General features: G+C 36.6%; 1 protein-coding gene across 1 annotated transcript in view; it reads left to right on the top strand.

Annotated features, from left to right (window-relative positions):
* b4galnt3b (beta-1,4-N-acetyl-galactosaminyl transferase 3b) overlaps nt 1-13,598 on the top strand; it is a 32,831-nt gene that overhangs the window by 5,577 nt on the left and 13,656 nt on the right. Inside the window, exons 2-9 of the mRNA XM_084124776.1 lie at nt 3,499-3,548; nt 3,855-3,938; nt 5,649-5,744; nt 8,854-8,944; nt 9,026-9,126; nt 9,212-9,279; nt 12,940-13,018; nt 13,091-13,157. Coding sequence (XP_083980902.1) covers nt 3,499-3,548; nt 3,855-3,938; nt 5,649-5,744; nt 8,854-8,944; nt 9,026-9,126; nt 9,212-9,279; nt 12,940-13,018; nt 13,091-13,157 — 636 coding nt within the window. The remainder of the gene's footprint in view (nt 1-3,498; nt 3,549-3,854; nt 3,939-5,648; nt 5,745-8,853; nt 8,945-9,025; nt 9,127-9,211; nt 9,280-12,939; nt 13,019-13,090; nt 13,158-13,598) is intronic.

Here is a 13,598-nt window from a genome sequence, read left to right as displayed (position 1 = left end):
AAGAAGGCGTTTGCAGCACGCAAACCCAAGAATATTACTGAACTGGAGGCCATTGCTCATGAGGAATGGGCTAAGATTCCTCAGAAACGCTGCCAGAAGCTGGTGTGTGGTTATACATCTAGTTTGCAGCAGGTCATGACAGCAAAAGGGTGTTCTACTAAGTACTGAAGTTGCTTGCCATGAAGGGGTTGAATAATTTTGAGACTGCAGAAGTCATTAAAAGTTGCATTTTCAGTTGAATTTGGAGAAACCACTTGAAACATCTGTCGTGTTGAGCTATTTCAATTACTTTTGTTTGATTTGTGCATTGCAAACAGCTGAAAGTCTGTACATTTTGCCAATAAACCTGATTTGCAATGGGGGTTGTAGTGCCAATCAGTGAATTTTATGTAACTAAATTAGTGTAATATCTTCAGGAGAAGATGCACAGTTATTTGTTCTCGTTGTTTATACTTTCAGCTGGCTCCGCACCGCGAGCCTCCACTGACTTCGTAGACAGACGAGGCGTGACACATCCTCGCCATTTGTATTATTCTTTGAAATGACAGGTGGCGAGTAATTGTTCTCTAAACCACCAGGAAGTAGCGGTAAGAAGTAAGGAACACACGTTACGATGTTTGCTTTTATTACACTTCACTAAACCCCTGCAACAAAACAACCAAAGAATCATGTAAAACCTAGTAAACCTTGAGATTATTAATTGTGACATTGTGACAATTTAAACGTTTTCATTTCATTTCATGAACATTTTTATTAAACATAGACCTTTATTTTCCTTAAAAGGGCTTATTTGTAAATGTAAGCAATTAATTTAGATAAGCACAAACTGGGTGCCGCTAAGATGCCAGTAACAGATGTACCTGCTCGGCCAGAATCGCCTTGAAGTCATACATCTTCGGAAGCGGAGCCGTGTTACAAAAAACGCCATGCAAACCGCCACGCAAAATGGGTTCTCTCAACGCGCACGACCGCCAACACCGCTCATTTTTTCCGTGTGCACCCTTGCGCTTGTGCGGACTCGGCGAGTATAAACCAAGCATAATTCTATTGTTTTGATTGTTGACGGCGAGCTACTGTGTTCAACTTGCTCTTTGAAGGACTGTAGTTCATCCATGTTTCCAAACCCTACATTTTATGTGTGTGTCAGTTTAGACACACTGGGGCGACATTGTAAGTCAGTGTGAAGTGACACACCCTTGTGACTGACCCTTGACCTTTGATTATTTTTGCACCAGTGGTCCCAGTCCTGGACTTTTAGATCATGATTTCTTTGTTATTTTTTTTGTGGGGAATCATCAAAGACCAGGTGCACGGAGCAGAAATGGAACGAGACTACAGCAATGCATGAGACATGCATTACTGTAGTCTCGTTGCATTTCTGTTGCTCGCTCTCTCTCTCACACCCCATCTCTCTCTCTCTTTCTCTCTCTCCTCTGTCCTGCACTGAGCCCTGGGGCTTCTACCCTCTTTTAAACAAACTCGACATTCCTCCGGGGGCTACCAGTTATTTCTTGGGTGAACAGTGAAAGAAAGGATTTGGATGATGGGGAAAGGCAAAGAAGGAAATTGTGGTCGCTTGCTAAAAACACACTTTGAACATATGCACATGAGATCCTTAGGGTCTCTTCTTTAAACTCATTTGTTCTCGCTCACACACTAAGGATAGTGCACACACCACCCAGTGTGCAAATACACCTGAAGAGACAGTCCATAATAGCCTGTCCGCCCCGGCCCTCCCCGCAGTGTGTGTTCAGTGGCGCTGGGAGTCAGGTGACCCTTTCTTCTTTAAGCATTTCCTGTGTTCCTTGTTGCTATAGCACCAATGTGCAAGGTTAAGCACACTTGCTCTTCTCTGTACACGCACACTCTCTCTCTGTCTTTTTGCTGGGAGTTTATGTATTTTCTTTTACCTCTAGACATTAAGCTATATTTGCTGAAAATATTTGCATATAGCTTATGTGTAAATTAACTATACAGGGTTTTTCATGTATTGTGTGCATGCATTTTTAACCGTCTATTTGAAAAGCTTGCAACATAGCAGGATGTTTGTCAGCCAAAAGACTGTAGTTGTTTGAACGCCACGTCAAAATCCCCATTCTTCATATCTAGAAACTTAAGTGAAACTTGAATAACTGGTTTTTGCTCACCTACTGTATAATGTGACTGAAGGGGTCAATGTGCATACAAGGCACAAACAATGTAACAGGAGTCTGTTTTTATGTCCTTTCGGTGATGTCCTCAAGCTGATTCATAAATGAATAAAGATTGTTTTTTTCTTACAAGCCAATACATGTTATTCTTATATGGGTAGGGTTAGTTTATAGTAGATCTGTATGATTTTGGATAAATTGAGAATCACAATTTTAGAGATCTTGATTCTCCTATGATTCTGAATGGACAACAGAATAACGTAATTTACTAGACGTAATTTAGTTCTGACAAAATGTTATTGCTGCAGTGTGCAGTCTATTTAAAAAATATTTAATTAATTTGAATTATTGTTTTTTTAATTGGTTTGAATGTATGATTCAATGACTCACTCATAAAGAATTCACTAGTGGAGTAACATAGAAATAATGATACTGTGTGGTTGAAAAGACTGTTTGTGAAGCGGTTTCATACCCATACGTAGAGTTGAATGTTCCACTGTGATCTTGTTTGACAAAGGTTTAATGGTCACAGGTGAGTCGTTGTTATTTAGGAATAAGATCGCTTGGGTGTTTGAATCAAGATCGCAATCTTTTACCGATTAATCATGCAGCTTTAGTTTATAGTTATTATTAATAGCTTTATATATTAAACAATAGTTCATAGTATGTGCTAATTTAAAATGGTAAACTATGTTTGTGTGTTTTTAAGCCAAAATTTGGGAACGAGATTGCCCTCAGAAGTTTGGTAGATATATAGATATATAGATATAGAATATATATTTCTTAAACTGCATAAAGTTTTCTTTTAAAACTGGGATTAGGGTTAGTCTGTTAATGTCAGATAGAGACATCTTGCTAAAAAAAAAAAAAACCCAGCAGGATAGTTTATGGGAAATCAGCACCAGGAAATCAGTATACTTTGTTATGCATGACGTTAGATAATGAATAAGGAAAAGAAAAAGGAAAATCTAATGACATGACTACTTTGCATATTGGGAAACTCTGAAAGCAGCGTTGCATTCTATAAATGGATCAGCATAGTCACTGGAAACCCAGTTTAAACTCTCTGATTGCCTATAGAATTCATATTTTTGATTTAATCTAATTTTGGGTCAAATTTGAAAGTGTTTTAAGGGAGAGAGTGAGTGACTTAAGTAAGTTAATGCTTTTTCCTTTTTAAAGATTTATGTGAACATGATGGAATCAGTTTCAGTCTTATCTGGAGAAACCCCAAACCATCAATGGCGAACTAATGACACTGTCATGGATCAAACACACACACCTGGACAGTCAGGTTTAATTCATTAATTGGCTTCTTGACTAAACATTTACTCTGTTTCTCTTTCAGACGTAACCGTCCACAGCGTTGCCGGGCCAAAAGCTATTGCTCGACAAGTGGTAAAAACTCAGTTACACTCCATCATGTTGCATGTTTCATTCATCTAGAGTCCAGTTATAATCTTGGAAATTATTATTTTACATGATTATTGATTATTAAATTCAGGTCAATGATTATTAAATTCAGTTTTGTGTAAAAACATGACTCTCGGCACCCAGTTAAATATTATAAGTCACAAAAAAAAAAAGATGAAAAAATCATGGCTGATATTTCTTCTGGTTCATTTGTGAAATGGCAGATTATAACATAAAATAAAAATAAGTTGAGTACATTGCATTGTGGGATGCAATATTTGTGTTTCACAGGCTCAAGATGATCACATCTCTGATAATAATCGTGAGAAAGACATCTGGATACCAAAAAACACTCAACAGACATGGAGGATGGAGGTAAAGACACGGCCACAATGACAGAAATACACGGAAGGTGTTTACCATGGTGTCCAAAAATATGGTTTATCGGTGATGCATGTCCAAAAACATGGTACATATTCAAAAAAGCATAGTATTACCTTGGTATGTACCCAAAAAGCCTTAATACTCCGATATTTTGGTACTTTGTAAGTGTAATAGTTTGTGATATTTCTCTTACTCAGAGCTTTGTATGCATATGTGTTGATGTGCATATGCTGTAAGGATGATGGTATTAAACCACAAGAACATTTGCCTCTACGTTGGCCATGGCTCTTTCTGTGTGTCTTTGGCAAGACTTTTGCTGTCTTGTTAAATTTAGCATGACTCTGTGTGTCTCTGGTGTCACTGCACTATTTTAAACATGACACATGAGCTGTACATTTTTTGTTCTTTCTGTATGTTAGTTGGGGATTTAAAATAATATTTGTGCTTCATGGTAATTTAAGCTTCAACAGGAGAACTGAGCAGCTTTTATTTTTTATGAAAGGAATAGTTCACCCAAAAAATGAAAAATTTGTCATCATTTACTCACCCTCAAGTTGTCCCAAACCTGTATGAGTTTCTCTCTTCTGTTGAACACAAAAGAAGATATTTTGAAGAATGTCGGTAACCAGACAGTTGACGGTAGCAATTGACTTCCATAGTAGGAAAAAAATACTATGGAAGTCAATGGCCACCATTAACTGTCTGGTTAACGGAAGAAAGAAACTAATACAGATTTGGAACAACTTGAGGTAATGATGACAGAATTTTCATTTTTGGGTGAACTATCCCTTTAATTCTTATTTGCAAAAATGTGTATTATTTGAGCTATAAGATGAATGGGCCTCATTCACCAATATTGTCCTAAAAATTTTCTTGAACTTCCTAAAAAAAGTCTACGGATTCATGACATGTTCTTAAACAACAGAATTGTTCGCACCTGTGTTCTTAGGATTGATGAATCCCACGTCTTCGTAATTGAAAGCGTGTTCCAGTTGTTCCTAATTAGCATAAGAAAACTTAATTGCTGATGTAAATTGCTGTGTTAGTGTTTCTTTGCATAAGATGATTTTTTTTTTTTTCAACAAATGATCAGAAATACATCACAGTAAAATACTATCATTGTAAACGACTGTAGAATTAAATAAAATGCAGTAACCAATTATTTGGAGCAAACTGTCATCAATCAAATGTGTGTAAGTGTGCTCTTGAGTGTGCGTAGATTTTGTTCTTAGCTAAGAACAAATCCAAGATAAGAAAACATTAGTGAATGTCAGAATTTTCGTAAAAAGTGCATGAGTGGGGTTTAAGAACACATTTCTTCGTAAGAACGGTTGGTGAATGAGGCCCAATGAATGTAAATCGTACAGCCAGTCACTTATCATATCATATTGTGCAACTTTATTAGTTCAAATACCTTTGCACAGAGTTTTTATCACAAGCGTGACCCGTCTCATGCTGATATTGATGTTTAGGTCTTGTAGCTCTGCTTTTGAAATTATATTTTAATGTTTATTCCAGTGCAGAGTCTTGCCCCATAGACTTCCATTAATCAGTATTAATGTAAACATGTTTCCCCCCTTGTTTTTACAGTCTGATGGATCAAATTATCCAAAGAATTTATTTTAATTGTATTGACTATTGTAAAGTAAAAATCTGTTCAATTAATATATATGAGTGTGTTTGTGTGTGTGTTTGCTGCAGTATAAAGGACAGGCTAATCTTCACATCTTTGAGGACTGGTGTGGCTCATCTATAGCTCAACTACGGAAGAATCTACATTATCCACTATATCCTCATGTAGGTTATATAGCTGTCAAATATACACTACCATTCAAACGTTTAAGGTCAGTGATATTTTCTTTTTTGAAAGAAATGAATACCTTGCAACAAGGATGAATTAAATTGTTCATAAGTGACAGTAAAGGAAAAGAAAGCACAATTTCCACCAAAATATTAAGCTGCACAACACTGCAATGAGTCTCATTCAATAATAATTGCGTAAATTATTGGTATTCATATGCACAGGAGAACTTCTCATGAAAAATTTCAGCCTAATTTACATGACGTGTACGCACATGGAATTGTTCTTAACCTTGTTTGAACGTTAATAGATTTGGAGTATTCTAAATGAGCGACCATGTGCCCAAGGTTAGTAATAGAGTGGTGCAGATATGACATCACTTTGTAGGCCAAAACGTGGAAGCTAGTTAGCATTTTAGCACTTCCGGTTCCATCGTCCCGAAGTCAATGGGTTTTTTAACCTACCTTTAGCTTTTTACTTCTAGCGACTGCATTGAGGCTTCAGAATTCATAAAAGTTGTTATCATGAACTTTTGTTGATCACAGAGCTTGTTTTTAGTGTTAATTAAAAAGCCTATGGGAAAATCCAATTGGGTTTTTGTCGAGGGAACCAGTGTGATGCTAACTGCCGGTTGGCCTACAAAGTGACGTCATTCCTGCACCACTCTATTGCATAAAACACTCCAAAACCATCTCCATATAAGGGCTTTCCGCATACTCTTTCCTTTCGCTGCTCTCAGCAAACATGACACTCTCTAGGACGCGTTCTCGTCTGAGAGCACACGCAGCATTCAAAGAAATTTCTCTTAAATTCATTTATAAATATTACCCTTTTAATTATCTAATTTTTTTTATTAATTTTTTTTTATTTAATTTTGATATTGATATATTTTGTACATTTTGTGGTTTACATGTTGAAAAAGTTTTCCTCATTCAGTTTGTTTTTGGTCAGATTTCTGTTATTTTATTAAGGCTCACATCATACCCAGTTTTCAACTGTGCTTTAAAAATGTTTTATTTGTTTGTTTTTTTTTTCTCCTATGACAAATCTTATCATAAGGAATATTACTTAATCTGCTATTTTTTTTAGCTAAATTTACTATTCATCGATGAAAAATTTGAGGATAATAAGCCTTTGTTTTTCATTTTTAAATCAGAAGTTCAACAATACCTAAACACAATGTTATGTTTAAAAAATAAGAAAGCTGTAAAATGTTTCCATTTGTAAACATTTTCATATTTTAAATTAACTTTTAAGTTTGTTATTTTTTTTTAATTTATGTATTTGTCTTTTCTTTTTTTTTTATTCAATGTACCCCACTGACTAGTTGTGATTCTTTAAAACCAATAAAATAAAAAAGGACGTGCAGAAAGATCCTCTATTGATGCCAAGTGTGCCAACCTCAAAACAAGTTCGAACACACAAGAAATACGAGTGTGTTCCTAAAACCCAGATTACACACCTCTGATTAGACAGTTGTACATATGCGAATCTGCAACTTAAACGATTTCAAGTATTTAGTTGTTTATTTGTACATAATTTAGGCTTCCAGCTCATAAAACCCACGAAAACAGGATTTCAAAAAATTAGAATATTACATGAAATCACACAGTAATTACACAGTGATACCATGGTCATTGAACCAGGTTTTGGTTCTTTTGGCAGTGTGGGCAGGTGAAAATCCTGCTGGAAAATGAAGGAAGCATGAAGTGCTCTGAAAATGTCCTGGTAGACGGCTGCGTTGACTCTGGATTTAATAAAGCACAGTGGACCAAAGTCCTCTTTTCTGATGAGAGCAAATTTTGCATCTCATTTGGAAACCAAGGTCCCAGAGTCTGGAGGAAGAAGGGAGAGGCACACAATCCAAGATGCTTGAAGTCCAGTGTGAAGTTTCCACAGTCTGTGTTGGTTTGGGGAGCCATGTCATCGGCTGGTGTTGGTCCACTGTGCTGTCCACTCAACGCAGTCGTCTACCAGGACATTTTCAGAGCACTTCATGCTTCCTTCAGCAGACTTTATGGAGATGCTGACTTCATTTTCCAGCAGGATTTGCACCTGCCCACACTGCCAAAAGAACCAAAACCTGGTTCAATGACCATGGTATCACTGTGTAATTACTGTGTGATTTCATGTAATATTCAAATTTTTTTGAAATCCTGTTTTCGTGGGTTTTATGAGCTGGAAGCCCAAATTATGTACAAATAAACAACTAAATACTTGAAATTGTTTAAGTTGTGGGCCCTGAATCTATAATCTATGGAAGTTTAACGTTTTGAATGGAATTATGGAAATAATTCCATGATATTCAAATTTTTTGGAAAGGGCCTGTATAGGTTTTACTGAGGAAATCGAAATACTGTACGAGTGTGTTCCTAAAAGTTAAGAAAATAAAAGTTTTTTAGCGCATATACACATTTAAAACTCTTTCTCTTTCTGAAAAAGCACCAGGAATATTGATGACATCATCTCCTGTGCAGGAGGAGCAATAAAATGCTTTCTATAATAAGAACATCTCTAAATTATGAACACCACCAGCCGCTGATCTAAACGGGCGTTTCTGCTGCCGGATAAGCTACTGTTATTGGTGGACCACATACTGCAACTGGCCTCAACTTTTGAAAATCTGATGTACAGAATTTCTGATATAAGACTGCAATCTAATTTAAAAAATGGATTATAATAAATTTGATCATACATTTACACTAAATATTACTAGAATAGACCTATGTTATATAAATGAATTGAAAATGTATCTAAATACTCTAAAATCTACTATAAAACAAGATCAAGCATGTTGACATCACATTGTTATTTTAGTATATTTAATATTTTGAATTGAATTTTGTGCTTTTGTCATTTTATTAGTTTAAAACAAAAGTCTTGTTTTATTTTTATAGTTTCAACTAAAACTATTTTAATTTTAGTACTTCTGCTTAGTTATTTCTAATTTTAAGTTTTCATCTAATACTTATTTTATTTCAGCTAACAACATTTGTTAGTTAACAATAACAACACTGTTGGCAACATACTTGTCTTGCAGTATTACATTTGTAAGCATTGCATTGCATATTGCATATGATAACACTGTTTTTTTAACCTCTGTAGAATCGTTCAACTGTGAAGAAACTTGCTGTGTCGCCCAGTTGGACCAATTATGGACTCAGGATATTTGGCTACATACATCCTTATAGTGATGGTCTGTACATCTCTCTCTCACGCACACACATTCAGATTGTGTGCTATTGTCTCAATGTTAATCCTTCCCTGTGTTCGACAGGTGACTTTCTGTTTGCAGTGGCGTCTGATGATAACAGTGAGTTCTGGCTCAGCGACGATGAGAATCCCGGAAATCTGAAGCTCCGTGCTTACGTTGGAAAGGTTTGTGAGTATTGACTTTACAATTACTTTTGTGCAGGTGCGTGAAATGGATGCACTTAATTTTGTGTGGTTCCTCCATTTTTAGACAGGTAGAGAATGGACCGCCCCAGGGGAATATGGGAAATACGCCAGTCAGAAATCAGATCTTATTCCGTAAGTGAATGCGCCGTTTGTGTTTCATAATGCTTGAGGGAAATGCTCACACACCTCTCCACGTTATGACCACATGCATACCTCAGTGATGAAGAACTATTTTTAGACTCAGCATGTGTAGATTCACAAGCTGCTGCTTGTGTCCTAATTCCGGTCATGGCACAAGGCAGGAAGTCATTAGAAGTGATTCATCTGTTAAATCATCACTTGTAGTGTGTGTGTGTGTGTGTGTGTGAAACAAATGTTGGTCAAGGTTACATTTCAGTAACATACTTCAAATCAAACAAAAAAGGGTAAATCAATTGTGCTTCCTGAGCTCAATCACACAAAGTTTCAAGTTTGTATTTATTTATATAGCACATTTAAAAACAGCAAACAGGGCTGACCAAAGTGCTGAACAATACACAGGATACAGAACAAGGACATAACCGCACATTCATGACAAAAGCTCACAATGAATTAAAAGCTAAAGAAAAAAAGTAGGTTTTAAGAGAGGATTTAAAAACAGTTTAGAGATTGAGCCGCTCTGATGGAAACCGGAAGGCTGTTCCACAGCCTAGGGCCAGCAATTGCAAAGGCTCTGTCTCCTCTATTCTTCAACCAGACAAAAGACAAAAGTTTCTGATCACCAGACCTCAGGTTTCGTGTGGGATTGTGTGAACAGAGAAGCTCGGACAAATAGCTCGGTGCCAGATTATTTATGGATTTAAAAACAAAGAGAAGAATTTTAAACTCAATTCTAAAATGCACAGGTAGCCAATGCAGCGATTTTAAGATGGGTGAAACATGATCAAATTTACGTGCAAATTTACTTTGCAGCAGCATTCTGTACTAATTGAAGACGAGCAATAGAGTGTTTGGGCATGCCATAGTAGAAGGAGTTGCAATAATCCAACCGCGATGTAATGAACGCATGGACAGCAATCTCTAAGGTTTCCTCAGAAAGAGAGGATTTGATCTTAGAGAGAAGACGTAGCTGGAAAAAACAAGAACTAATCACCGCATTTATTTGTTTTTCAAATTTGAGGTTCTGATCCCAGAAAACACCTAAGTTTTTAATGCAAGAGGAAGTTGGAGAAAGGTAATCCAGATCAATGTTACTGCTATTAAAGTTGTCATGGGGGCCAAAGACTATAACCTCGGTTTTGGATTCATTCAGAAATAAGAAATTTTGAGAAAACCACATTTTTACTTCTTCTAGGCATGCAAAAAGAGATTTCAGAGCAGCATCTTTGTTGCGTTTCAGAGGCAAATCAATTTGTGTATCGTCTGCATAGCAGTGAAATGATACACCATGCTTTCTTAAAATGGAGCCCAGAGGAAGTAAATACAGAGAAAAAAGAATGGGTGCGAGAATAGACCCCTGCGGCACTCCACAGGAGAGTTTGGCAGGCGAGGAAGAAAAATTACCAAGTTTAACAGAGAAACTTCTATTTGTTAGATATGATTTAAACCAACTTGAGGACAGTGCCCTGGATGCCCACAAAATATTCTAGTCGGGATAAAAGAGTTTTATGGTCAACTGTATCAAAAGCCGAGGTTAAGTCTAACAGTATTAGGATCACCAAGTCACCAGCGTCAGTCGCTAACAGTATATCATTAGAAACCCTTAATAAAGCAGACTCGGTGCTGTGCAGAGGCTTAAAACCAGACTGGAAAGTTTCAAGAATTTGATTTGAGCTAAGAAAAGACTGGAGTTGATTGAGAACCGTTTTCTCCAATGCTTTTGCAATAAAAGGTAGTCATCAATCCCTATCATCAAGTGAAGGTTTCTTGAGAAGAGGTGTAACAGTAGCTTGTTTTAGTATATCAGGGCTCAAACGTTTATTCAGAAAAGACACCAAACATATTCCAACCGAATCAAAAATTTGTTTCAAAATACGGGGAGAAAGAACATCAAGAGAGCAGAAGGAAGGTTTCAAATGATCAACAATTTCTCTGAGAGACAGAAGAGAAACTGGGTCAAAGACACTCCATATAGCTAAAGAAAAACCCAGTTCAGGTGAGACAATAGCAGATCTTAGAGAGGTGATCTTCTCACAGAAAAACCTTGAGAAACCTTCACATAATGATACTGAGGGATTTGAGATCACATTTACAGGAGGTTTTAGAGCAGAATTTAACACAGAAAATAAGGCTTTTGAACTATGATAGTTTTTTAAAATTAAATTTTAAAAAATACTTAGACTTAGAAGATATCATGGCTTTCTGAAAAGCACTGAGGGAGTTTTTCAGCATTTCATAAGAAATTTGTAGCTTATCACTTTTCCATTTACGTTCTGCTCTTCTACATGCTCGCCTCAGAGAGCGGATGGTATCATTGAGCCATGGTTCAGTCTTAGGTTTTGACTTCTTAGCTTTTAAAGGAGCAGTGGTATTTAAAACCTCGGAGCATACAGTATTAAACAACTAAGATGTTCTTCAACATCCAAGTCGGGTAAGGGTGACTCCAGGGACAGAGACAGACACACCTCATTAAAGGTGTTAGTGAATACATACACCTTTCAAGGAGTATTCAAAACAAGGAGAAAAGGAACGAGTCCATTGTGCAGTAGGAGTAATGTGCGATCTTGAAGGAGGAAAGGACATAGAAAACAGTACAGTCATATGATCAGAGTGTCAAAAACCTGAACATCAGTAATGGAAACGCCATGTGAGAGTACCAGGTCCAGAGTATGTCCATGAGTTTGTGTGGGATCTTCCACCCACTGAAACATGTTAAATGAGGCAACTCCATTGTTAGAGGTTTTGACTGACAGCACACATGAATATTAAAGTCCCCTAGCAGAAGAATATTGCTGTAATAGTTACACATTCACCCATAAAAGCAGTAAATTCACTTATAAAATCTTTCACTAGGTGAGGGGGGTGATACACCAGCGCTAACAAAACAGGATCGTCAAATTCCAGTCGCAACAGCTGTACTTCAAAGCTACTGTAGATTGTAGATGGCACAGAATGACAGTAGCTACTAAAACTGTTTGATAAAATCACCGCTAGACCACCCCCGCGGCCAGAAGAGCGGGGAGAGTTAAAGAACGTGCAGCCTGCCGGAATCAACTCAGCAAAAGGACTTAAATCACCAATCAGCAACAAACAGTGCTGATCCAGCGAATCTGTATAAACATCCAATGGGAAACAAACACGCAATTGATCCAGTCTTCAGTGTCACATGACTCTTCAGAAATACTTCTAATATGCTGATTTGATGCTCAAGAATTATTAAAGAACATTTCTTATTATCAATGTTGAAAACATTTGTGAAACTGATCATTTTTTTCAGGAGTCTTCGATGAATAGAAAGTTTAAAAGAACGGCATTTATTTGAAGTAGAAATATTTTGTAACATTAGAAATGTATTTACTGTCACTTTTGATTAATTGAATGCATCCTTGCTGAATAAGAGCTTTAATTTCTTTAAAAAAAACAAGCGTGTATGTTAAAAATGTATAATCTAAATTGAATACAAACATGGGAGGTTTCTATTAATTAATTATTCTGTATATTATATGCATAATCTATATTAATTATTCAGTATCATTAATAAAATATGGTCAATTTCATATTATATTTAAAACTCTTGAAAAGCTTTATATAAAAAAAATCTTCAAATTCTTACAAAATGAGGAATGTTTCACATTTTGTTATTGTGTTTTACAGTCTTCAGAAGACCAGTAAATATTTCTTTGAGCTCATTCATAAACAGAACGATCAAGGAACGGACCATGTAGAGGTTGCGGTGAGTGTGTTTACTGAGGGTGTTGCTGTGATTGTTGTACAATGTTATGACACTGCCTGTATTTACTTACAGTGGCAGCTCAAACAGGCTGGACACGGATTTTCAATCATCGATTCCAAGTTCATCTCCCTCTATATCAGTGAGTGTGTGTGTGTGTGTGTTATTTTGGGCTGTGGTTGCAGAAATGCCAGGGTAGTGTTAGGATGCCTGGAATAGCTTCTCCTGTCCACACACACGCCCTAAAATAGAGCTAATGATGGGGTACAAAGTGCGTGTGTGTGTGTTGTCGTCTTATTGCTTCAGCTACTCTTTGCGTTCATTTCTATGTAAATGTATACAGTACTTATGTAGCTTTAGGTAAAAACTCTTATTTTGTCAATATCCGTCTGTCACTGCATCACTGTTTTTATTGTTAAAGGGATATTTCACCGCTGGAAAGATGAATGTGTATTTAAATTGGGTCATTTATGTAGTAGAAATGTGAAATTATTTTAGTAGTTAGTGCCTTCTAGACTGAGTAAAGCCAGAAAATGTATTTTTGGCTCATGTGGATGAAAGACAACAACTCCCAGAATGCACT

This window comes from Abramis brama, assembly GCF_963993115.1.
Source record: "Abramis brama genome assembly, chromosome: 9".
Taxonomy (NCBI): Eukaryota; Metazoa; Chordata; class Actinopteri; order Cypriniformes; family Leuciscidae; genus Abramis; species Abramis brama.
This window is presented reverse-complemented; position numbering and strand designations above follow the sequence as displayed.